Source organism: Manis javanica, chromosome 14, assembly GCF_040802235.1.
Source record: "Manis javanica isolate MJ-LG chromosome 14, MJ_LKY, whole genome shotgun sequence".
Classification (NCBI taxonomy): Eukaryota; Metazoa; Chordata; class Mammalia; order Pholidota; family Manidae; genus Manis; species Manis javanica.
The window spans coordinates 74,543,792-74,571,304 of NC_133169.1; the positions used below are offsets into that span (position 1 = coordinate 74,543,792).

General features: G+C 42.5%; 1 protein-coding gene across 3 annotated transcripts in view; it reads left to right on the forward strand.

Moving 5' to 3' along the window:
- Positions 1-21,219, forward strand: part of LVRN (laeverin) — a 60,096-nt gene extending 38,877 nt beyond the window's left edge. Inside the window, exons 16-21 of one of the 3 annotated variants that reach the window (XR_005054608.2) lie at positions 911-1,018; positions 2,079-2,246; positions 2,450-2,587; positions 8,505-8,580; positions 18,301-18,516; positions 19,032-21,219. Coding sequence is in view for 1 of the 3 variants with exons in the window: in XM_036993731.2 (XP_036849626.2) it covers positions 911-1,018; positions 2,079-2,246; positions 2,450-2,587; positions 8,505-8,580; positions 18,301-18,441 (631 nt within the window). In the remaining 2 variants the exon portion in view is untranslated. Of the gene's footprint in view, positions 1-910; positions 1,019-2,078; positions 2,247-2,449; positions 2,588-3,860; positions 4,024-8,504; positions 8,581-18,300 lie in introns of all 3 variants that reach the window. The other 2 variants (XR_005054610.2, XM_036993731.2) reach the window with 2 other exon arrangements.
- Positions 21,220-27,513: the final 6,294 nt, after the last annotated feature.

The following is a 27,513-nucleotide window of genomic DNA, read 5'->3' on the forward strand; positions in this document are numbered from 1 at the left end:
CCTCAGAGCAAGCCTTGGACCGTTAGTGTGCTTCTGAGAACTCCACCTTGCTGCAGCCAGCTTGGGATGGGCGGGGAAAGGGCATCAGTAAGTGAATGCTCAGGGCCGTCCCTGGGACATTCCACTTCTGCTTACGGCAAGGTCAGGCCAGGCTGGGTCAGAACTGGAGGATGGAGCCTCGGAGATTTGGCTCTTGTGTTTTCTGGAACCTTATGGCCAGTTGGAATTCCTTCGCCTCTGACGCCAAACTCAGAGGGCGTCAGGAGACACCTCAAGGCACCGCTTATTTGGGTTTATTATTGTTCTTCATGTATCCTTTTGAACTTATTTTTATTTGGACCTTAATGTGTGCCCCTTCTCAGCTATAAAAACAAATAGAAAGCCTCTGTTTTCTTTCCTGGACATGAATATAGTAGCCAGGAGGAGAAGAGGAAGAAACAGAAGCTTAAACAAGGAAAAGCACTTTGTGGGGGAGAAATAAACCCTCCTTTCGTCTCCTTTCCATGTGTAGAGAAGGAACGTCATGTTTTAGTGTATTCCATCATATACTCTAAAGTCATTTTTTTATCCTAAGGCAATTACTGTAAAAGGGAGGAAAAATAAACTGATAACAGATGTGGAGTGTGTATACACCCATGTGTGTTTGAGGGGGAGAAGGATGGCAGTGATTAATTTCCAACTTTTGAAAAAGACCAGTCTTAGGAGCCTTCTTGGTGCCTGAGTGCCTCTCAGCAAGTATTTCTCTGAGCCTTAAATATATTTGCTGTCTACAAAAGCTGTTTTTCAACAAACCTACTGTTATTGAAAGGGTGTTTTAAAATACCCATCCTTTTAAGAAACTCATATTCCTGGAGGAAGAAAAAATACGTGGAGTAATACAAAATAAAATGTTTTTCTTGACTTCTCCAAGAGTATCACTGGAAAAATTGTTTGGAACTGCGTGTTGGTTGGGCCTTGAAGACTGTCTTCAACTGTCAAGAGAACTCTTCAAAAACTGGGTGAACCATCCAGAGAATGAGTAAGAGGAATTTTGACCTTGCCCCTGTGTTTGACCTGTTTCAACATCACCAATTTCCCTGCAGTTTTGATGCTCTCACTCTAGGAGTGGTGGCTTTGTTTTCATTTGGGTAATCTCTCTCTCTTAAGTTTTTCAGATATCCTTTTCTGCCTTTTTTTTTTTTTTTTTTTTACCAATTGTCTAATGTGAGTCGATGCATTATAGTAGATTAAAAGTTATTCAGTGAATTGTTACTCAGGACCTCTCATTCCCTAATAGGCACTTACTTTGCTTATTGTGCATCTTATTTAGGTTGTTCTTTGATTACTTATGATTATGATATGTATCTAAGTGCATCCGACCTTCTCTCTCTATGAGTTTGCAGTCTGTGAGAGCTGAGACTAAGACTGTCATTTTTTTCTACTGAATTAGGCTAGAATAAGAGCTGAACTAAATCCAGTGTGAGAACAAACGATGCCATATGGCAGGAGCAACCTGATTAAGAATACAATGTAGAGTCTTCCATTTACTGTTTGAGTGGCCTTGAGAGCATTATTTAACCCCTCTGAACTTTGGTGTCATAGAAAATTGCGATAAAAACAATCTAACAGGATGTTGTTGAGATTACATGAGATACTGGTGTTCAATAAATGCTGGTTCCTTCCTTCCCCTCCAAAAAAATAAATAAATAAACTGTATCATTTTGGTTTTATTATAGTACCTCTAATAAATCATTTCCCAAGATATTAACTCTTAATGTTTGACCTGAATTCCTAGATGGGGTTTTAGGAAATATGATCATTAGAAATGAGACCAAACTGAATTATCAGCATACATTGTTTGTGCTATTCTCATTTTCTCCTCTCTTCCCTCTTAGTTTCTAAAGTAATTTGATGATCTCTTCCCATGATAATAATGTTAATAACAGTTCCCACAGCAGCCTTTCTAGATCACTGATTTTGATCTCTATATCTGAGATCTCAACTCTTTTTCCTAGATATACCTTCTAAATATATGACAACTTAGATAAACATAGAAATTAACGACTGTAAGAGATATCATTCCATGTTTTACCTGACAGAATACCATATCCAATTAAAAATGTGATACTGTGTTATGGCATTGCCCTGGGAAATGATGAAGAATGGGACTTCTTGTTAAATACCTACGCTAATAAAACAATGGAAGAAGAAAAGATTCAACTTGCTTATGCAATGAGCTGCAGCAAAGACCCATGGATACTTAACAGGTGATCACGGTCAATTTACCTCTGGAGTTTCCTGGTGGAGGATGCAATTAATAAACCAAAGGGAGAAAAATAGAAATGTGCTAATATAAGAATTAAAATATTACGTATTTGTGCATCACTAATTTGTGCATTCCATTTTTTCAATTAGCTATTTATATTCAATCACTTTCACATGTTAATTTTCTGCAAATGCATTTTTGCAGGTATATGGAGTATGCCATCATGATGTCACCATTCAATTTTAATGAAACAAATATAATCGAAGTTGTGGCAGAATCTGAAGTTGGCCGGTATGTGGCAAAGGACTTCTTAGCCAACAATTGGCAAGCTGTGAGTGAAAGGTAAAGAGGAAATGTGGCCTGCTTTCATTTAGGTGTCATTTCATTGGTTTGGTGCTGGAAGCTCTGCTTTTGTCTATCAAGGTTGCAAGAGTCTTTTGCATTGACTAGAAAAGTGATGATTTTTCCTGTATTTAGTCTCACCACATACTGGCTGTACGATGAGAAGGAAGGTCATTTATTCTCAGTTCTGGCTGTCTGTACAAAAATGGGTTTGCATGGCGATACTTATCTACCTCAGTTTCCCCATTCTTCCCAAAGAAGTTTACCTTCAATACACAGATTGGAGCAAGTCATGTTTTTTGGTATGAGTATACATCGTGCATTATTTATTTTGTGAAGTACTTCGCCGTATCTCAGAAATCACAGTGCTCAGGACCACATCAGCCTGGGTAGTGCTCCTTTTATTTGTGAGATTCTACTCATATATCTGGGTTCCATTTTTATTTCTCACCTTTTAAGGTTAAATCTACTTCCTTAGCCCCTCTGTTGGGTAGAATATACAATGACGTGCAAAAATCCAACAGCATGCCCTGATGGCTGGGCTTTCTAGAACATTACTTCACCATACACTCCTTAAAGCCTAGAATACTATGACCTACAAGGACGCACATGCTGTAGGGTTAGCAGGTACAAAGTAGGCAATAGTTCAGGTCCAGCCATTTATACAGTTGGAAGATACTTTTCATTAATAAGTTTATCCCTTTGGAACAGAAAGTATACTTCAAAATATGTTTTTAAGCTAGAAATTAAAAATCTGTAGATACTAGGTTACTTGTGCAGTACCATTTTTCTGGCTTATTGGAAGAACACACACAGCATGCTCACATGTGAAGAAAATTGTCCTTAGCTCCTGTTTTAAATTATTTATCATTCTAGACTCCTTGTTCTAGAAGGCCTTACAAATTCCTTAAATTTCCTGGTATCCCTAAGACGTTCGGGGTAAATGGTGTCTTTCATTTCTGATTGAATTATTCAGATAACCCCCTCTTTGCTGAGTCCTACTTCTCCCTGGGAATTTGGGAGATGGCCTCTCAGTCAGCATTCTGTACACAGCTCCCTTTGTTCTTGAGGTTTCAGAGACTCCAGCCTTATGGGGCTGTCTGTGAGTGTCTCTGCTCACTCCCTGTAGCCTGTAAAAGTTTGTCCCATGTCCACTTTAAGTCTGACGAGACTGGCTTCCCCTGGCCTGTGAAGCCATCTGCCTCCCTGCTGCTGCGGTCATACTGCCAAACATAATTCACTTCAGCTCCAGTCCTTGACTGTTCTCTTCCAGAGCGTCCTACTGAACAGTCTAGGAGCACTTTTGGAATTAAAATGTTGAGAGAACTGTTCCTTTAAGAAACGTGTCGTGCTTTGCCTGAGGGCCCCGCTTGTAATCAGCCCAGGTTGCCACATCCTCCATCCCTTCTGATGCACTGCTGGACACAGGTTTACAGGTACCTCCAGGGTTTAGTGCTTAGGAGTGCCAGGTACTTGGTAATGCACTTGTAAGTGTTAAGGATTGAAGGTGTTGTTGCGGCTCATGGTGGCATTGTGCCTGTCAGCCCCAGAGTCATCCACACTTGGACAGGTGAGCCTAAGCACAAACCAGACACTTTCTAATGTAGCAAAGCTTCAGAGTCACCTGCCCACCTACCCCTTTAAAATCAGAATCTGCCAGAATAGATCTGGTAATTGGCACCGCTCACTAGCTCTCCAGGTGACTCCAGTAGAGTTGAACGTGGAATCAGTCGACGCTAGATTAAAACGTTACATAAGGGTGCATTGCTCACAGTGATAGCCAATGGCTGACATGTGGATATTTAAATTTAAATTAATTAAAATAAAAAATTCAGTTTCTGAGTTGCACGGCTCCTGTTTGACGTGCTCGGTGTTGTAAGTAGCTACCCTACTGGGCATGGGACATTTCCCTCACTGCAGACAGGTTCAGGTGGATGGCACTGCTCTCAGGGGCAAACCAGCCCCTTCATTCATTTCCTCTCTTGTGTACCATACACAGCACATGTGCCAATCAAGCCCCCAAAATGGCTTTGAGCAACCCATGAGAAAAATTTCTCTCAAGTGTCTTTAAATTTTATTCCTCAGGAAAACTTTTTTTCTGCATCTAAAGAATAGGAACGTGTTGGCAACACTCTCTGAAAAGTCCATTATCCAGCAATTTGTTCAAATGATTGTAGTAATAAGTCCCCCTTTTTTATATAAAAAAGTATCAAGTACATAATTTCCCCCTTTTTTAAAACCTCTGAATGGGTCTTATCATTCAAAAGTTTCTAGAATTACAAATGCATAATTATAAATGCAAAACTTTAACTATGGCTTGAGTATTTTTATCTTTTATTGATAAAATGCCATGCTTATAAAATAGATGCCCATTCTGTTTATCTCAGTTTATTCCTCTGGCACATTCTGCTACAAAAAGTCAGACTCAAATGTTTGTGTTCTATATCCATACATTAGTTTCTAGCATTAAATTTATATTCACCAGTCTTGCTGAGTTTTGCAAATGATTTTGTTTGAGTAGACAATAATATTTATGGATTGTTAGGAGGAAATACAAGTTCAAATTAATAATTAAAATGTTATATACACTAAAAAGGGCACAGGAATACTGAATTCTTTGCATGTCAGAATATTTTATTATCAGTTATTAAACATTTATTATTAAGTGCTTATGACAAATTTTTATATTGATGATGTTGAAAGGATTTATTCTGAATTGGCTAAAATGTAACTTATCACTGGCAAGTTAGTTTTGAAATCAGTGTTTCTCCAGTACATTCCCCTGAGCATTATTCATGGAAGTGGTTGGTAAGCCTTCTGTGAACAAGCAAGTCAGTGGCCCAACCATTTTGGAAACTGTTTTAACCTCTACTTTTGCAAATTTAAATATAATTTAGTATCATGTAAGGGCTCCAAGAAACCCTGCAGAAGGAAATCTAGAGTTTTCCACACAGTGTCTTAAAGAGGTAGCCCTGTTGTGTACGGTATATGCTAATGAAGCGAACTGTCAGTTTGCCAGGACATCGGTTGTTGCTATGTCTCCCCGGTGGTGGGAGAAAGGCAGATGGGAAACTACATTCTCCAAGCCTCTCATCTGGAACTGTTACTAGAACATCTGTTCATTGTTTGCCTGTCAGTTAATGTTTAGGTCTTGGATTGCTCTTGTATAATATGAAGGATGTTGTATGTGATAATTCCAAGGTTCTAGTAATAAAAAGGTCTAGTTTTTCTATGCCAAGGCACAGGTAATTCAAGTTGTTGTCTGGGATTAGGATGTGGTGTCTGATAAACGCTGTGGAGGAGAGATGGACAGGGCTATGGAGATGCATAGAGAAGAAAGGGATTCGAGTGGGCTTTGAATTAGCAGCTGGAAACAAAGCACCCTCTCTGTGGAGGAGAGGAGACCAGGAAGTGCCTACCCTGGGATCAGCCACAGGAACTTGGTGAAGCGAGGGCCCTGGACAGGATGAGGCAGGACTGGCTGAGTGGTGGAGTTGAGTACAGCTGCCACCAGCGGTCCATGAATATCTGTTTCCTCAACCAGGCCCAGAATTCTTCGGAAGCCCAATCTGGACATACATGTTGGACTAGTTGATGGAGTAAAACAGCTCTGGCTTGGGCCTGGGCCTCACTCCCATGAGCAGTTGCTGCACTGCTTGCTGCGGGCAGGGAGTGGGGGGCTAGCTCTCTGTCGGGCCATTGATGGTCTTTTGAGCAGTGAGCCCAGTGAGGGGAGCTCCACTGACCAGACGGATATCTTTCATGTGACAGAAAAATCAGTATGTATGTGCTGCTGTGGGTAGACGCTACAAAGGAGAATGTGTGAACGGAGAGGCGGCGATAAGATTTCTGTGACTTTTTATTGTATGTGGTAGAAATGATATTTGTGTCCTGTCATCGTTACTAAGTTGCCTTCAGCTTTCTTAAAACACTGTAGGCTGTGCAGTCTACAGGAAAACCCTAGTTTTATTTAATATAAAGTACAAGATATAATCAGTTTCAAACACAACTGGTCCAAAATGAAATTACCCCCTTCTTCAACCAACACTTGATTTCTTCTCCAAATACTGTCATATTGGTTGAAGGTCTAAGCTTGAGACCTTGCACTTATTTTTCCTTTCCCCTCTGTTGTATTTTGTGAACGGGAATGCAGGGCCGAAAGGAGCGGGAATAAGAGCACCAGAGAAATGGGAGAAGATGCTCTGAGAGTGGCTCACCCAGGCCTGGATGGCCCATCCCCGGTCACTGGCTCAGGCTGGCTGCCTTGGCGCCCCCAGGCTTGCATCGCGGCCACCTTGCCACAGGAAATCAGGGCAGGGAGGGATGGGAGGGAAGGGCAAATGAGACAAAGGAGAGGGGCAGACGCTGAGCCAGACCTCAGCGCCCAAATCACTGTGCATACATTAGCCTCGCGTGTTACTGATTTTTTTAAAGGTTGGCTCTGCCGACACACACTGGCTCTGCTTCTTATGGTCATTAGAATGCATTTGACTCCTAGAGGGATAAACCATTTGTAACATCGATTCTTTGTTCAGTAATGTTTCAGAGTTTGCTGTCTCAACAAAAGTGACTCTATCTCAAAAATATCTCCTCTTGCAACTTGTCAGAATAGGAAGGAGGAAGTGCACCAGATACTCTGATAGGTGCTTCCACATACATTATCTCATTTAGTCTTGTCATTCTGTGTTACTCCCCATTTTTATAATTTATAACTTGTCCAAGATAGCTTCAAACCCAGCTGTGCCTCTGGTAATCTTTCTCCTGTATGGAGTAGAAAATCATGCATTTAGCATCGTAGGTAGTTTTCCACTTTTTTTTAGTTTGGAACTTAGTTGCTTTGCAAACTTTGCCAAATTTCTTGAATCATTTCAGAGGCTTTTTATACTTGGACAATAAAAATGGGGAACTAAGAAATATGCCCCCTCTGCCTCTAGGAACAGGTCAGCTTCCTGAGTTCTATGTAGACCGTCTCTTGTCCTCCCCTGTGCTCAGGCAGACAAGCTGGGAACTTAAAAAGAACAAAAGCACTGTTTCTGGCACCTGTGTTTGTGGAGTATGCCAACATTAACCCTTACATTTTTTTATTTGAAGTGTAAAATTTTGAAGTAATCAGTTGTGTGTATTAACTATTGACTATCAACCGAATGGTGGTTTGGCCATTGCTGTTCAGTCCATGATACTAACCCTATTTTAATTTTCTTTCTTTTTTAATGCATCCAAAAGTCTTTATTTACTTTTTTAACTACAGCAACACTCTGCGCAGGTATGTGTCTGCTGTTTTTCCGTAGCAATGCTTCATGACTCCTTTTAGATGTTGCTTGTTGAATATTCGAGGACGCTAAACACAAGGGGAGTTTCAGTTACTGGGCCTGGGGAGCAGTCAGGACACTTGCTTCAGTGGTCACCGCCACGGAGAATCTCCGAAGACATGGGTCCTCTCTCCAAAAAGCACATACAAATACAAAATTTTATATAAGCTTGCATGGTATTTTAATCAATTTCTGGAATGGTTCTCGTATTTATTTTTCTCTGAAGGGACATAGTTTGCATATTTACTTACTCCCTTATACATTTTTGTAGTTTAAGGTATGTGACATCTGTTCTAACCACCACCTCATTTTAAAGATAAAAACAGTTGTTGTTATTAGGAAAAATTTTTACTTTAAATAAGACCTTTAAAACTGTGTTACACAAAACAATATGTAACTATAAATATTTCTTTTGTGCTAATAAAACTTTCTATATAATAGATTTTCTATTAATAGATGAAGTTAAACTAATTTAGATACGTTTTTGCTTAGATTTGGGAGATAGGAATTCATAGGGGCTGTATACTTACCATTTATCTGCTACATAAAATACAGCTTTATCTAGCAAAATATTTTCCACTTTTGATTAGCATCTTGTTGCTTTGTAGGTATGGAACACAATCTCTGGTTACTCTAATGTACATAATAGGGAGGACCATAAGTACAGATTTACAGATCACAGAGGTAAGTGCTTTAGATATTGCGAATTATAATGATAACTTGGGAACACTTTTTTATGGAATTTGGAGGTGCTGAAATTAAAACTAAATATGCTTATCTGAATTGTTATATTCTGTGCTCCCTTTGGTACTATTATCACTGCAGGAAATGTATATTTGCATTCTATCTTGTTCCTGAAATATAGGCCACCCTTGTCCATGGAGGGGGCTGGGCTTCATCCTTTCTTAACTTAATTACTGCAGGAAGCCCTGGCTGGGTCTCCCTGCCCAGGCTAGCCTCTCCTCCATCCCATCCATCACACGACTGCCAGCCAGTGCCCAGCTAGCTCCCAGATCTTCAAGAGCTCATCATAGTCTGCAGAAGAAATTTTAAAACCTTTTCATTAGTGCACAAGGCCCTTCATAATCAGGCCCTGCCTTACTCTCAAGCTTCAGTTTTGTTCAACTCACCACCAAATGCTGGAGAACAAGAGAGACACACACTCCCAAATATTTTTCATTCTAGTTACACTGTGCCAGTTACAAATTTTCTTAAATTATCATGTTATTTTACATTTTCCAGATTTTGGAAACACTCTTACTTTCTGTTTGGGGTACCTTCTCCGGGCTGCCTGTGGCTACATAATTCCTGGTCATCCTGTAAGACCGCGCCCCGACTACTTTCCTAGGAACTTTTCACTTAACTGATTTACACCCTCTTTCTCTTGCTCCCAAGTCATTCTATGGATACCTTTATCTTAGTGCTTACCACATCATACAGCAATCAGCATGTAAATATAGTGACCTCATGAGGCCTTAAGGAGCTCCCTGAAAACTAAGACCATAGTTTAGTCATATCTGTATTCTAGAACCTAACAAGGGGTCTGCCATATCTAGGCTCTGCTTTCTCCTGGGCTGAATTTCTTCTCAGGGGGCCTTTTCCATATGGAGGCAAGCATATATAGCTCCAGGCTTACATGATCCTTAGCACCCTCCATTGAAGAAGAAGGAATCTTTCTTACCCAGCTTCAAGTTCCAGCCCTGAAGGAAGGGCTCTGGTTGGTCGAACTTGGGTCACATGCACCAATTTCTGTGTCAGGAGGGATGAAATACTCTGATGGCCTAGCCTAAGTCATGTGCCCACATTCCAGTGTAGGCCCAACCCAAACCACAGGCACTGGGAGTAGGGGAGGGGCAGTTCTGGAAAGAAAAGGGGGATCCTGTAACAGAAGGTTAACTGAGGGGCAAAAGCAAACCCACCCACACAGAAAGCAAAACAAGATAAAATACGAATACACTTCTACACACCCAGTAACAGGTAAGATTAGGAATATTTACAATACCAAACATTGGCAAAGATTTGAAGCAACTGAAACTCCCTTATCCCACTATAGGGAAAATAAAAGTTACCATGGCCAGGATCCTCACCTGACCCTAATCTACTCGATAATGTAATTGGCCTACTGTGTAGACGCATGCTTACAGAACTGTTGGCAATGAGCCATTATTATCTATGTTACTGTATAAAGAGCTCTGCCAGTGCCCTCTTGCTCCTGTAGGTGGAAGATGGATTGTAGTCCTTCCAGATGCAGACATGATTCTAGCATTTGATCTGCCCCCAAGAGAATAAAGCTTAGTATAAACTGAAATTCTGGGGGAAAAATCCCGGGGCAAAATACTTTTGAAACCAAAATCAGTCAAAGCGAGAAATAAAGTGGGAGAAACCCATTTATTTCTTACAAGCAGTTGTCCACCTCTGCTCTCCTATGTCTCTTGCAACCTGACTGCAGAAGAAGAGGCCCCACCCAACCTCTCCAGTCCAGCTTTGCCCTCACTGGCCCTTGTAATTACCTACTGATGTGGAGATGGACTACTTCTCTCCACTCTTTGGAAACACCTATTGATATGGAGATGCACTAAGGTCAGGTGAGAGATTCTGGAAATATTGCAATTTTATCCACAGCCTACCCCTCCAGAAATCTCTCCTTACAATCTACATGTTCCCCATCTTCCACAATGGCCCCTGTGTGAGAAAACTAGAGCATTGTAACCAGACTGATAACATACAATAGCAACAGCAATAAAATCATGATAATCCTCAAGCTGGAGGATTCAGCTAGGTTCACTGTTCTATGCAGATTAAGTCCATAGCTCGCCCATTCCACAGGCAGGCAGTAGCTGAATGGGTAGGGAGTTCAGAGCAATCATTATGCAGCAGCTGCAGCCAGGGGCCATGTCAAGGCCACAGGGACTATAGAAGAAAATAACCTTAAGGGCAATAAGATACATGTTTTAATGACTCCAGCATAGGAAAATTTTGCCCATCAGGTAGGATACATGAAAGAGAGTGGTCCTGGGATAGGACAGTGGCAGGAATGGGATCTCGTCCTGGTCTAGTATACAAGACTTTTACCTCTCTCCCAGTGGGAGTTACAGAAAGTCAATATATAGGGCTACAGGAGGAACATGCACTGGCCATAAGATAAAACTAAACTTCTCCGTAAGATGCTCTTACCTCCTGGATGTTTTGGGTACACTACCATGATCTCTGGGGGCTATTCTGCTGTTACTCCAGGAATACACATGAGGCCAGCTTCCAGGCCTTTTCCCCTAGGTGCCAGAAGGGCCAGCCATCACCGGTCCATGTGTTGAAATGTCCAGGGCCACATCCACTCAACAGATTTAATGCAGTTGGGGTTAGCAGCAGGATGTTGCTCTGCTGGCCATATCCTGGCTTCAATAACTCCTCTTTGGTTTGCACATAAAGTTGTATAGGAGATGCAGCAAGGTGTGTGAGCATAACCACAAGGCTCAAGGCTCCTTTTCAGGGCTTCTCATTCAAGCACCATAATACTGTCCATAAATGATCTGACCAGTCCCATAGACTATTTGTGTGTGATTTCAGGCCAGATTTCAACAAACCATTGTACCTCTCTATCGTGCCTGCCCTGGTAGGGTTATATGGTACATGAAACTTCCACTTTGTTCCTAATTGCTGCACCCACTCTTGTAATGCATGTCCAGTGAAGTGGGTGTCTTGATCACTCTCAATCACCTGTGGTCATCCATAGGCTGCAAAGAGATGCTCTAGGCTGCTTTTGGTGGTTTGCTGATCTGCATGATGCACAGGAAAAGCAACCAACAGTCCAGTAGCCATGTCCACACAAGTCATGGCAAAGCGATATCCTTCTGACTTCTTCAAAGTCAATGGCAAGCCCCACGGACTGGCTACAGCTCACATTGTCTTTTGCCCTGTGTGCAACAAATGCTGATGTAACCATTGGGCAGGCTTTCCTTCTAGCCAATGCACCTGGGCCAGTGTGTCTGCTTCATCATTCCCTGAGGATGTCAAAGGCAAATGGTCAGGCACATGTTACAGGGTAACTGTCTTAGTCTGACCAGAGGCCCATAGGTCTTGCCACAACTCTTGCCCCCAAAGGGGCTGGTGACTAACCATCCAGTTGGCATGGTACCTTGTCAGTAGCCACAGGGTCAAGCTCCAACAGACAGCCCAGCTGTTAGTGCAGAAAACTATAGAAGAAGCCTCCTGGGTGATCACGAGTCATACTGCCCACAGCTCAGCTCATTGGCTGCTCTTCCCCTCTCCATGTTCCATCCATCCATATTGTCTCAGTGTTAGGATGGAAAGCCACATCCCACCACTTCAGGGACTGCTCATGACTGGAGCCATTTGTATACCAGGCCATCTTCAGGTATAGGGGCTTTTCCCTCCTGATAAAGAATCTCAGCTACCAATGGCTCAAAACCAAGTTCTTCCTGCTTTCCAGTGGTATATGTCACTGGCCTCAATAAGCATTGTAGTTCTCCACTTAAGGGGCTAGTAGAGAGGGTGCTCTGCTGCTGTAAATATTCGCCCCATTTGGCCAGTGTAGGCATCTTTGCCATGCCACTCCATCCATGGTCAGTGGCATGGCTCACTGGGTGTGCCAGTCTTGCACCCACCCTGCGATGGGATAGGTGGTTATTACCTTGGTCAGAGCTGTTCTGGTGATAGACTCTGTAGCCAGCAAGGCATGCTACACAGCAGCCAGTTGCTGTTCATAAGCTAGTATAGAGGGGACAGCAGCATGCAAAGGGGGTATGACTTTATTCAGTTCCCTATAGCCCATTATCATACACCAGGAGCCGTCTGGCTTTTTCACTGGCCACACTGGGCAATTAAGAGGACTATGAGTGGGCTTTATGATGCCCACCTTCTCCAACTCCTGTAGACTTTCTCCAATTTCCTCATGTCCCCCAGGCAATTTATACTCCTTAGTATTTGACACCCACCAAGCTACAGGAAGAACTACAGGTGGGTGCTTAGCATCTCCCCTTTACCACATGTACTCTTGATCTGAACTCACCTGTAGTGATCTATAACATAGGCCTTATAGGATATATACCCCCAAGATATATTCAGGGATGGGAGAAATGTACACAGTATACTCCTTTAGGGGTAAACGCCCTATCCCCAATGAGATTTGGGTTTTCTTCACTCTAATTGCCTTACCCCCATAGCCATCTATCACAGCAGGGGTCCCAGGAAAATGCTCAGGGTTGCCATAATATAGCAGAGAACACTCAGCTCCCATGTCCACCAGCGCCAGGACACATTATACATTCACATGGGACCAATGAATTGCTAATTCTACACGTGGCCTCTGGTCCCCACCATGTCCCCCAGGTGGGGACCTTGACCCTCCCCACCAGTTGATCCACAATATTCGATCATCCTCCTATGGGTGTTTGGGGCCAGGCGGAGCCTGAGTACTGTCCCCAGGAAGTCTTGCAGGGACACAGGCCAGGCATGGGGCTTTGCCTCCAGGCTCTGTGTCCTGGACCTCAGCGGCTGGAACTGCTGCTCTGGCTTTAATTGGTGCCACAGGTCTAACAAGATCTTCTTGGGCTGCTCATCAAATTTTTCTTTCACTACCCCCACCTTTATCAAATCAGCCCACATCTGCATCCTCAAGACCTTCATGGGGCCCTTTGCACCTCTCCTTTCAGTCATAGACCATACTTCCTTCTGTGCTCTTATTGTTTCAACTTCCCTCAGATCTGCTAAAGTATGAGTAGCCTCACTTATGGGTTGCTTTGTGTGGGGTCACTAGGGACCCAAAGAAAGATGGGGGAGCTGTATGAAGCACCAGATTTCTTATTCCTACAGTGAACAACTTCCCCTTATAAAACCTGGGGGGTCCATATTATAGATGATATTTCTCATGCGCAGCTCCCATAATACCTGCTGGAGCTCTGTGTACATTTTCCAGCTAGTGGGTAAGTATGGTAAATCACCCTGATTATGCCAAACTGCCCTGATGGCTGCTGTCAGCCAATCCAAAATCACCTGATTCCTGGAGGTGTGATGGGCACTTTGTGACTGCTGCCAGAGGGAAGGGTAAGTTGTTAGGGAAGCCAGTCTACCCATTTCAGAACCCGACAACAATGTTTTCCACCCCCATATCCCCAAGATGGAAAAGCCACATAGGCAGAGGTTCCAATGGCTTCTGCCGATACAGGACGCTCATGTCCACCATCTTTTTTGGGTATAGGGGTGGAGCATGGAGTGCTCCACAACCTGGGGAGGGGTCAGCTCCTTCCCCTGAGAGCCTGCCGTTGTTGCATTTTTATTTTCTTAATTACAACTGGGTGGGCCTTTAATACAGGAGAGGATGGTACCTTGGGCAGTGGCCTCGGCAACAGGTTGGCCCTCGGCCCCACCCTCTCATCCTCTCCCAACATCTCCTCCACCATCTCTGTGGCTGAAGGCACTCTCCTCTCACTCCCCCACGGCCTCCTGCAGCACGGATTCTCCAGCTGCCTCCTCCCTCCCTGCTGCTAATGTATCTTCCAGGAGCACAGCCTGTCTTCTCAATAACTGTCTCTCTTAAGGGAAGAGAGATCCCATAGGTTATTGCCCAGCTCCTCCAAGCAATGCTGAAGTGGGTCTCTCTCCTGCTGAAGTCTCTCTCTCTCCTCAGTAACCCTCTCTCTCTCTTTGATAACACTTTGTGGGTAAAATTGCAGTATTTCCAGAATCTCTTGCCTGGCTTTAGTCTATCTGCATATCAATAGGTTTTTCCAAGGGGATGAGAGAAGTAGTCCATCTCCATATCAACAGGTATTTCAAGGGGTGGAGAGAAGTGGTTCATCTACCTATCAATAGTCAGTTACAAGGGTGTGCAAGGGCTTCTCTGGACCAGGGAGGTTGGGTGGGGCTCTCTTCTGCTGCAGCCTGGTCAGGAGAGAGACGGGATGACTGCTTGTAAGAAGTAAATGAGTTTCTCAACTTTGTTTCTCCCTTTGACTGATTTTGGTTTTAGAGGTATTTTGCCCTGTGATTTCCCCCCTGGAGTTACACACTTTCCACTGTTTTAAGGAAAAGACATCCCACAGTCCCAGCTGCTACACGGCCACCCAGGTCTCTAAGCAGCCTTCTAACTCATGGAGGGTCAATTCCACAGCTTCTGGTGTTTCCATCCTTCCCCAATTCTGGGGAAGGCCTCACCCCTCTAGGAGGTGCTTTACCCTAGACTAATTTCCCACTGGGGCTCCCCAATTGGAAGCCCCATGGATAGGGGGCACTATGGTGAAGCTGCACCCTCTACTGTTTCAGCCACTGGGATCTCCCCACTATCCACAGAGAGTGTTCTGGGCATCTCCCCACCATCTCTAGGGGCAGACTGCCGAAGAGTTGCATGCGTGCAGGAAGATTTCGGCTCAAAGGTCCTCCCGACTGCCATCTGTAAGATAAATTCTAGCCGAAATAAGCAGGCGACGAGAGGCAACAAAGGGCCAGGCCGTTTATTTGAGCGCAATTCCCAGGCAAGGTTTCCCCGTCTGGCTATCACAGGCCGGCGAAGTCACACCCAGGAGGGGAGGCAGGGAGTTTTTAAGAGAACAGGGAAGGGAGGGGGAAGTGGGCCATGCTAGGGGTATGTGGGGAATTTTTTATTGGCTCAGGGTCGGGTGATGGACAGCTAGAGGTCTCCTAGTCCGGATGGAGGGGGTCTGCATTCGGGGTTTGTCAGCACGTCATGGGACTAGAATCTAGGAAGAGCTGTTCGTTCCTTCCCAATACGGCACAGAGCTACTTGGTGCAGTCTCTGCTCTGCCTGCATTGTCCTCGCCCTTCTCCCTCCAGTGCTTCCAGGCTTACACCATCAAATGTAACTTTGGGGGGGAAATCCCAGGATAAAATACCTTTGAAACAAATCAGTCAAAGGGAGAAATAAAGTGGGGGAAACTCATTTATTTCTTATAAGCAGTTGTCCACCTCTGCTCTCCCATGTCTCTCACAACCCAGCTGCAGAAAAAAAGGTCCCACTGAACCTTTCTGATCAGAATATGCCCTCAATCGCCTTTGTAATTACGTATAGGTAGGGAGATGGACTACTTCTCTCCACCCCTTGGACACACCTATTGATATGGAGATGCACTAAGGCCAGGTGAGAAATTCTGGAAATATTGCAATTTTACCCACAAAACCCTTTACCCCTAACATTCCATTGTCATTGTTAGGTCTCAGTGAATCCAGAGTGAACTTGTCTGGGCCTGAAAGGCTCCGACAAGACATCAGCTGGTGAGAATGTTACCTGGTATGACCAAACAGGCAGGATTTTAAAATGTTAATTAGAAACATATGACCTAACAGTTCCAGTTTTAGGTTTTTACATAAGAGAAATTAAAGCCTACATCTACACAAAGACTTGTACATGAATGATCATAGCAACTTCATTCATACTAGGCAAACACTGGACACCATCTAAATGTCCATCAATATGGGAATGGATAAGGAAAATGTAATGTATACCCATGATAAAATATTATACCCTGCAATAAAAAAAGAAACAAATTTGTGTAGCCTCATGGATGAATCTCAATATGATTATGCTACTTAAAAGAAACCAGACACATTCTAGAAATGGAGACTAATCTAAAGTGACAAAAGGCAGATTGGTGATTGCCTGGGTCCAAGGGAGGCATGGTCTGCAAAGGGCCTGAAGGCACTTCTGTGCTATGGTTCCACAGGGGTTTATAATGATCCAAACATATCACTTGTACATTTGAAGTAGATATTGGTTATTATGCATAAATCTTATCCCCATAAAGTTGATTAAAACTAAAATTAACAAATATATATATGTGAGTACAAATTAAACTATAGTAATAAAAACAGAAAGGGCCTGTGTAAGGAAGGAAAATCAACCCTTCTGGCCCAGCAAATAAACAAGTAAATCTGCAGTTCATAAAGACCTGAAATTTGATCCTGACCAAAAAAATAAAAAAAGGCAGTTATGTAGTTGTTACTATGAGAAAGAGGAAGAACTGCTAATCCTGGAGGAATTATCTTCGATCTGGCCTGCCTGAGGCTGAGCTGTCGGGCCCTGATTTATCAGGGGTTCCCTGGATGAGGGAGTGAAGAGCACACCCAGAAATGCTGGAATGGAAGCTTCTAGAATCAACACTGAGTTTGCACTGTTATTCCCTAAGGAGCATCAGTTTATTTTTGTCTCCACAGAATCCAGAATTCTGTTGTTTAATGAATGAACAAAGTTCTCATAAACTTAGCAGTCCTCAAAGTTCCAAAGCTCTATGGTCACTGATAGCTTATTTTTAAAAATGCAAAAATGGATTTAGCAGGGATTCAATTTTTGCAGTTTTGGAAACAAATTTGCTAGTATGAATATGCTCTTCAAAAATCTTTTCATGCCCAATAGTCCCACTATAATGTGTCAGTTCACATGATTATATGAAAAACATTTGTTAAAAATAAAGTGGGGAAAAAGTCACATAGGCCGCTTCTCGCTCCATACCAGCAGTTTCTCTGCACACTCTACATTTCCTGCTCTGGTCTACATAGTCCGCCCTGCCGGAGCCTGGCCTCACTCACACTGTCAAGCATGCATGAAAGCCCCACTCACAACCCCACAAAACTGCACGACCCTTCCACCCACTGCAGGCTGTGGGTATGTGGCTCCAAATGCCTGCAGGTGTGGGCAGGTGTGGGCAGTGTGGGAGAGGGTAGGAGCTTTCTTCCTGATTCCTTAACCTACTTTTTCCTAGAATCTTACTTTTCTTTTGTATTGTAATTAGACTTGATGGCCCTAACACTACTCCATTTCAAGTACCTAGGGTTTGAGTGACATTTTGTAAACTGGTAGGCTGCCCTCTTATCTCCTAGGTTCTCAGTTCTAACCCAGTGATGCAGAAATAGACTGTTTGAATAGAACTTATTAGTCAGCTGGGGTCTGGCTTATACACAATAGTGCACCAGATGTTTCCATAACTGAATGCTTGATCTGACTCAATGAATGGACAAACCCACTATCTAAATATTCTTAAATAAAGGATGACATTGTAAAGACCAGATGTTATGTAACACTTTGGAACTTTGGGTGTTGCAAAGTTTCTTTTGAAATAAGAAGAAATCTCACTGTATCTCTGTCCACAAATCTGGAATAATATCCAAAATGCATTCAATACATCTTTATTGAGCACCTAGTGTGTGCTTGGGGAATAAAACATGAATAAAATAGATGAAGTTCCCACCTCAAGGAGCTGCCTGGCTGCACCTGACTCGTGAAGGCTGGTCTTCCTCAGTCACAGTCTCCCCGCGTTTGTACCCGTTTCACCATCATCACCATCTGCAAGCGCGCACGCTGCTTAGCATGAGCTTCATCTTCCTTTGTCTCAATGAGAATTGGCATTGTGCTGACCGACTGTCTCTTTGTCTTTTCAGCTGCAGCAGTTTTTCCGTCACATGTTGGAGGAGCACCAGAGGCTCACAGTTCAGGCCAAATTACAGATAATAAAGACCGAAAATCTGAAAAACAAAAAACGAAATGCCAGGATAGCTGCATGGCTACGGAAAAATACATAATTTTAGAGGCGACTTTTGCCATGCCTCTTGCATTCTGCAAAGTCATTTGCTCACAGTTATGTCTTCCAATATTTTGTGAGTTTGGTAAACCATGTTTTGTTATTTGTATTTCAGTCACATTTACTACTCAGAGTTCAATTTTTTCCATCTTGTCATGTTTGGCCCCGAGGCTCAGCAATCAATGAGGATTTTGCCAACACTGCTGTATTTCTGGGGAAGATTTCACATCACATTGGGCTATAAAACCACAGAACTTATTTCATTGTCTTGTAAAAACAAGTTTACCTTAGAAAGTCTTGCTTCTTCTGTTATGAAGGTCAGTGGAATATTATATCATTGGTTAAATGAGCACATTCTTTTCTGAGGAACATAGATATGCAATACTCCAGGGTTTATTCAGTTCAATTTTTAAAAGAGTAACAAGTAAATAACCCAGCAGCATAAAGAAACATAAACTAGAAAAATAATATTCACTAGAAGACAGAAAAGCCAGAAAAAGAAAGTTTTAAGAAGAAAGAACAATTTTATGAGTCATATTAAGTGCCCCAAAGGCAAGAAATATGTCTCCTGCCCATTCTCTCTCCTCACAGTGCCTGCTTCACTGTTAGTGAACTTAGTGGCATTATGACGAGACCCAGGACCATAGGATCCGTGAAGTGCCCTTAGGATCATCATTGCGGAGGCAAGACTGAAGAGGAAATCTCCGTGTTAAAGCTCCTGAGTGTGTGTTCCCTTGTGGGACACTCTTTCAGCCCAAGTTTATGAGCAAAAATAATGATGTTAAGAGACAAAAGCAATTAGGGCTAATCTTCAGCACAAAAAGAATCCTCAAATAAAGAGAAATAGAACTCAAAGGCTAAGCAGAGCATAGTCTTGACTGCTTTGCTCAAGGGGTTAAGTTTGAAATGTGGTTTCATTTGGCCAAATCAAACCTACTTGTAGGTTGGACAACTTTGACCATTTTCCTCAGTCACAGTGTATAGAATTAGTTTAGTTCTGCTGCAGCTGATTAAATCAGAACAGCTAAGGGAGATCACCCTGCTCTAGACCCTGCATGTAGATGATTTAATTCTGCGTTTTAGTTTTGATTTTGTTTTTGTAGAACGGGGGTAAAATGACAAATCTCCTGTCTACCTCAGAGTGATACTGTAAAGATTAAGGAATACACCAATTAAAAGCCTCTAAATGTTCTATAAACTCAAGGCAATGTGATGTTAGGGTTTTTTTCCCCTATTTCTTATGTGAGTTAGTGCACCCACAAATTAAAGTGCAATATTTATATTTGCTCAATGGGAAGGTGATCCCAGAGTGTGAGGGAGAGGTGATGGGACTCGGCCACGAGGACAAACCAAAGGGCCATCTACTCAGACTTAACCTTGGTCATAGGTCAGAGGCCTTTTTTCTTTACATTTAGAAATTTAAAATTTAAGCAATAAAATATCTCCATGTCTTCAGCTTGTTAAGTGTGAGATATCTTCCTGTATTTCCTTAGGTATTTATTCTGGATTTCCTATATTTCTTCTCATCATCAGTCTCATTTTTGAATGACCACGTCACATGTCCTCTTGACCCACCGCTATAGCACATGGGCAGGGCTGTTGAAAACTTAAGTCCCATTACATCTTAGCTTCTGTAGTAATTAAACAGCACTGGAAGTGTTTATCCAAAATCAAATGCCCAAATATATGGTTAATAGTCCTCCCTCTAACTAGGAAAAAGAATTCTGAATTATGTACACTTTTCCTTACTTGGATGAAGACAGTTACTCCAGACAAACAGTACATTATTTTTATCCCCTACCTTAATCTTAGTATAAAAAGAAGGAAGTATGATTGATGACTATGACAGCAATAAATCAGAGAGTGATATGAGGCCGACTTGGGTGTAAAATGGTACAAACATTTTATTAACCAATAAACCAGCTTATCTATTGGCACCCCAGCTATAAAACAATTTATCCAAACCATCCAGTTTACTTTATACTATTCATCCTACAAAAAGGATAACAAGATATACAATGTATTCATGATTGTTTTCCCTTGTTCATTAGAAATTAAAGTTTTCCTCAAAATCTTGTGCTTCTTTCCTGTTCAAACCCATTCAGTAACTTTCCGTTGTTGACTTAAAGTGAAAGAACAAATGCCTTAGTCTTCAAGACTGAAGATCCTCTGGGATTTGAGCTGTGGGGCCACTCTGTACAGAAATTTATTCTGAGGAATAAATGAAGAAGTAAAATAAGAGATTAAAAAAACAGCTATTCTTGATTATTTTTCCTGTATGCTTGAGTAAATGCTTCTGTTTTCCATATAAACTCTAGAAGGATTAATATGCTGTGGATAAAATGAGAGTTCCTGTGGCCAGGATTCTTACCTGGCCCTGGTTGACTAGCTCACTGCACACCTGTGGGCAATACATGGCTGTTGAGTCTATTTAAAGAGCTCTGCCCAGTGCTCTGGGCATGACACGGTGGCAGGGCTGCAAGGCTGCAGGAGAGCAGAGCAGAGGCTGGAGTGGTGGCAGCGCCAAGGACAGAGGCCTAGAGGACGGCTGTGCGGGACGACTGTGCAGGACAATTGTGCAGGGAGACCCAGAGGACGGCTGTGCAGGATGGCTGGGCAGAGAGGCCCAGAGGACGGCTGTTGGGATGGCTGTGTGGACAGAGGGGCCCAGAGGCAGAGACCGGCTTGCTGCATACAGACTCACTCTGAGTGAACGGGATTTTAGTCACTGACCTGCCACCTGGAAATAAAGTTGGGTATAACCCTTTCACCCCAAGAATGTTTTGCTGTCATTTTCTTTGGTCACATTGAATCCATAGTGAACTTGCCCGGGGCTGAAACCCAGAGCAAAAGGGGGGCTTACTCAGAACTATAACAGCCTCCCCTACATGAAGAATCACTCCCCTGCAATCAAGAACCACACAAATATTGCCTCTAGTGTGCTTTTCTCTAGTTCACCAACATTACAGCACATATTTTAGGAGGTATTTGGGCTCTTCCTTGTCCTGTCCTTTCATAAACAGGTTGGCCCTAAAGGTGAGGCAGAGCAAGGCAGACTTCTGTACCAAGGGGACCCACAGGGAGCTGTGGCAGCCTATGACCTGGAAGGGGACATAAGAGCTTGAGTGGGTGAGAGGAGAGCGACGGAGTGGGGGAGCAGCCTGGCACAGGAGGTCAGAGCCCGAGAAGGGTGAGTAGGGTGCCCACACAGTGCAGGGAAGGGCTTACAGTATAGCAGTCATAGCCCAAACAGGGTGAGAATGGGGAGTCCCAGTCCGAGGGGCGTGAAGAGGAGGTCCAGACTGGGTGTGGTGGCCCAGGGTGAGGATCAGAGTTTGAGGAGGGGTGAGGAGGGCATCCCTGTGGGGTAGGAGAGAGGTAGAGATGGTATTTGGTTACCAAATGGATCCAATAAGAAAAAACATAAATGACAGTATGTTCCAGGTTTCTCACTGTTGAAGAAGGGAATTGCAGATATTCAGAAGCAGAGGATTAGAATGAACCTTCTGTTGTTGGATTGGAATTAGACGTATTGATGTGAACAGTTCTGACCATTCTCAATATATGGAGAGATGTATACATAGGGGTGTAAATGTGTTCGTAGACATAGTTACTCTTTCAAGATGCATCGTGAGACATTAGACATCATGGTGTATTTTTTCCCTATATGTATGTATAACATTAACAATATTATACACAGCAGTAATAGTAGTGTAACTTTATTCAGGACCCAATTCCAATGTGTGTAAGTGTGTGGGAGGGAGTCCTCCTGCACATACTTAGGCCAAGCAGTTCTCAAACACCAGCAGGGTGTTGGACAACTCAATTCTGATGCTACCTGCCCAGAGACAGCACCAGATTCCCAGGTTAAGGGCTCTGTCGTAAAAGACTGCCTTCCACCCCCAACTCCACATGCCAGTTGCAAGCCCCAGGCAGTTCCCTGTGCTTCTGACCTGCTGGTTACAGATTGGAGGTTCCCATGACTTCCATCCCCTTTAGGTTCAATTAATTTGCTAAAGTGGCTCACAGAACTCAGGAAAAGACTTATGTTTACCAGTTTAACAAAGGATACCATGAAGGATATAAGTTAACAGGCAGATGAAGAGAGACATAGAGCAAGGTCCCAGATAAAGGAGCTTCTATCCTCGTGGAGCCTGGGGCCTGGCTCGGGAGCACGGGGAGGTGTTCTGGTTCCCCAAGCATAGAAGCTCTCTCCCACCAAGAAGCAGGACCCAACCGAGTAGAGCAGGCAAAGCAGAGCAGAGAGAGAGAGAGAGCTCTTCTCATGGGTTTTTTTTTTCTTATGAAATCTTAATTATTATTTTTTTTTTGAGAGGGCATCTCTCATATTTATTGATCAAATGGTTGTTAACAACAATAAAATTCAGTAGAGGGGGGTCAATGCTCAATGTACAATCATTAATCCATCTCAAGTCTAATTCTCGTCAGTCTCCAATCTTCTGAAGCATAACGAACAAGTTCTTACATGGTGAACGAATTCTTACATAGTGAATAAGTTCTTACATGGTGAACAGTACAAGGGCATTCATCACAGAAACTTTCGGTTTTGATCACGCATTATGAACTATAAACAATCAGGTCAAATATGAATATTCATTTGATTTTTGTACTTGATTTATATGTGGATCCCACATTTCTCCCTTTATTATTATTATTTTTATTTTTAATAAAATGCTGAAGTGGTAGGTAGATGCAAGACAAAGGCAGAAAACAGTTTAGTGCTGTAAGAGGGCAAATGTAGATGATCAGATGATCAGGTGTGTGCCTATGGACTAAGTATTAATCCAGGCTAGACAAGGGCAGCAAGACATCCACGGATGCAGAAGATTTCTCTCAAAGCAGGGGGGTGAGGTTCTGAGCCTCAACTCTGTTGATCCCCAAATTCTCACCTGATGGCCCCCCTGCAACTGTGCCTGTCTTAGGTTGTTCCTCCCTTGAGGAATCTTACCCGTCTCTGGCTAACCAGTCATCTTCCGGGGCCATACAGGGAAATGTAAAGTTGGTAAGTGAGAGAGAAGCCATATTGTTTGCAAAGGTTAGCTTTTTACTTCTTTGCAGATTTATGCCCTGTGGCTTCTATGCCCAGCACTTGTCTCGAGGTATCTTTACCACCTGGAGGAATTATGATACTCGGTAAATTCGATATGAGGCACGAATTCTACTTAAGGGTTGTAATTAGGAAGAAAGAAGAAAAGCTACAGATGTAGCATATGGAAGGAAACATGGGAGGATTGATTATTTCTTTGACATATCTTCTTGTAGAGTACCTTAAGTATGTATAGGTTTTAAACTACTAACTAATTTGCACACACATATTAACATAATAGGAATACGGTGACATAAACAAAGCAAATCTATAATTACCATCCATCTCCAGTGAAGCCAAGAAAACCATTTAGGCACCCTAGGCATTTGTGAAAATTAGTCTATGATATGATGGATATTGTCCAACTGTACTTGAACAGTCTGAGAGAAATCAGACAAATTAAAGCAGCCCATTTCTGGGATCTGTTCACATCCCATATTCTTTTAACCGTAGATAGTCTATAGTCATAAGATTTTGGAGTGCTACACCTTACACCCCTCCCAACTCCTAGTTGAGTTCCAACAGTACAGATCCAGTCAAATTCGTTGTCTCACTGTAGGCACATGCCAGCCTAGACATCTCCCTCCTCATTCCTATGGCAAGTCCAGGAGACGGTGGGCTGGATGCAGCCACAACCGCAGCATCGTCCGGATCCCTGTGGAGGCTTTTTGATGATCATCCCCCGGCACAAGTCCTCCAGAGAGTGCTGATGCCGGAAGCTCCTCCTCATATCGTATCTTAGTTCATTTTCTGGGTATCCAAGCTACGCCTTGATCTTCTGCATAGAAACAAACAGACCTTTTACCCACACTTTGACATGCCCTCTATACCACTATGCAGAACTCTTTGGAGGTCAGCACACAGTAACTGCTTTTTTTTAAATTTTTTATTTTATTAAGAGAAAGGAATATTATCAGAAAAGAGTACCTCCATAGCTGATCATCTGACACCCTTTAAGTGATCAACATTAAGGATATTTAAAGCATGTGTTGATCTTTGATTTACCAATAGTTTTATCCTATCAAGGAGTAATCCCCCCTTTCTTTCTTTCCTTCTTTCTTTCTTTCCTTCTTTCCTTCTTTCCTTCTTTCCTTCTTTCCTTCTTTCCTTCTTTCCTTCTTTCTTTCTTTCTTTCTCTCTCTCTCTCTCTCTCTCTCTCTCTCTCTCTCTCTTTCCTTCCTTCCTTCCTTCCTTCCTTCCTTCCTTGCTTCCTTCCTTCCTTCCTTCCTTCCTTCCTTCCTTCCCTCCTTTCTTCCTTTCCTTTCCTTTCCTTTCTTTCTTTCTTTCTTTCTTTTTTTTTTAATTTTTAATCTACACTTACATGAAGAATACTATGTTTACTATGCTCTCCCCTATATCAGGCCCCCCCTAACAACCACATTACAGTTACTGTCCATCAGCATAGCAAAATGTTGTAGAGTCACTACTTGTCCTCTCTGTGTTGTGCAGCCCACCCTCCCCTTTCTCCCTCCCCCCCCCATGCATGCTAATCTTAATACCCCCCTTCTTCTCCCCCCCACCCCTTATCCCTCCCTGCCCACCCATCCTCCCCAGTTCCTTTCCCTTTGGTACCTGTTAGCCCATTTTGGGGTTCTGTAATTCCGCTGCTGTTTTGTTCCTTCAGTTTTCCCTTTGTTCCTATACTCCTCAGATGAGTGAAATCATTTGGTATTTCTCTTTCTCCACTTGGCTTATTTCACTGAGCATAATACTCTCCAGCTCCATCCATGTTGCTGCAAATGGTTGGATTTTTCCACTTCTTATGGCTGAGTAGTATTCCATTGTGTATATGTACCACATCTTCTTTATCCATTCATCTACCGATGGACACTTAGGTTGCTTCCAATTCTTGGTATTGTAAATAGTGCTGCGATAAACATAGGGGTGCATCTGTCTTTCTCAAACTTGATTGCTGTGTTCTTAGGGTAAATTCCTAGGAGTGGAATTCCTGGGTCAAATGGTAGGTCTGTTTTGAGCATTTTGATGAACCTCCATACTGCTTTCCACAATGGTTGAACTAATTTACATTCCCACCAGCAGTGTAGGAGGGTTCCCCTTTCTCCACAGCCTCGCCAACATTTGTTGTTGTTTGTCTTTTGGATGGCAGCTATCCTTATTGGTGTGAGGTGATACCTCATCGTAGTTTTAATTTGCATTTCTCTGATAATTAGCGATGTGGAGCATCTTTTCATGTGTTTCTTGGCCATCTGTATTTCTTTTTTAGAGAACTGTCTGTTCAGTTCCTCTGCCCATTTTTTTAATTGGGTTATTTGTTTTTTGTTTGTTGAGGCGTGTGAGCTCTTTATATATTCTGGACGTCAAGCCTTTATCGGATGTGTCATTGTCAAATATATTCTCCCATACTGTAGGGTTCCTTTTTGTTCTATTGATGGTGTCTTTCGCTGTACAGAAGCTTTTCAGCTTAATGTAGTCCCACTTGCTCATTTTTGCTGTTGTTTTCCTTGCCCGGGGAGATATGTTCAAGAAGAGGTCACTCATGTTTATGTGTAAGAGGTTTTTGCCTATGTTTTTTTCCAAGAGTTTAATGGTTTCATGACTTACATTTAGGTCTTTGATCCATTTTGAGTTTACCTTTGTATATGGGGTTAGACAATGGTCCAGTTTCATTCTCCTACATGTAGCTGTCCAGTTTTGCCAGCACCATCTGTTGAAGAGACTGTCATTTCGCCATTGTATGTCCATGGCTCCTTTATCAAATATTAATTGACCATATATATTTGGGTTAATGTCTGGAGTCTCTAATCTGTTCCACTGGTCTGTGGCTCTGTTCTTGTGCCAGTACCATATTGTCTTGATTACTATGGCTTTGTAGTAGAGCTTGAAGTTGGGGAGTGAGATCCCCCCTACTTTATTCTTCTTTTTCAGGATTGCTTTGGCTATTCGGGGTATTTGGTGTTTCCATATGAATTTTTGAATTATTTGTTCCAATTCATTGAAGAATGTTGCTGGTAATTTGAGAGGGATTGCATCAAATCTGTATATTGCTTTGGGCAGGATGGCCATTTTGACGATATTAATTCTTCCTAGCCATGAGCATGGGATGAGTTTCCATTTATTAGTGTCCCCTTTAATTTCTCTTAAGAGTGACTTGTAGTTTTCAGAGTATAAGTCTTTCACTTCTTTGGTTAGGTTTATTCCTAGGTATTTTATTCTTTTTGATGCAATGGTGAATGGAATTGTTTTCCTGATTTCTCTTTCTATTGATTCATTGTTAGTGTATAGGAAAGCTACAGATTTCTGTGTGTTAATTTTGTATCCTGCAACTTTGCTGTATTCCGATATCAGTTCTAGTAGTTTTGGAGTGGAGTCTTTCGGGTTTTTTATGTACAGTATCATATCATCTGCAAATAGTGACAGTTTAACTTCTTCTTTACCAATCTGGATTCCTTGTATTTCTTTGTTGTCTGATTGCCGTGGCTAGGACCTCCAGTACTATGTTAAATAACAGTGGGGAAAGTGGGCATCCCTGTCTGGTTCCCGATCTCAGAGGAAATGCTTTCAGCTTCTCGCTGTTCAGTATAATGCTGGCTGTGGGTTTATCATATATGGCCTTTATTATGTTGAGGTACGTGCCCTCTATTCCCATTTTGATGAGAGTTTTTATCATGAATGGATGTTGAATTTTGTCAAATGCTTTTTCAGCATCTATGGAGATGATCATGTGGTTTTTGTCTTTCTTTTTGTTGATGTGGTGGATGATGTTGATGGATTTTCGAATGTTGTACCATCCTCGCATCCCTGGGATGAATCCCACTTGGTCATGGTGTATGATCCTTTTGATATACTGTTGAATTCTGTTTGCTAATATTTTATTGAGTATTTTTGCATCTACATTCATCAGGGATATTGGTCTGTAATTTTCTTTTTTGGTGGGGTCTTTGCCTGGTTTTGGTATTAGGGTGATGTTGGCTTCATAGAATAAGTTTGGGAGTATTCCCTCTTCTT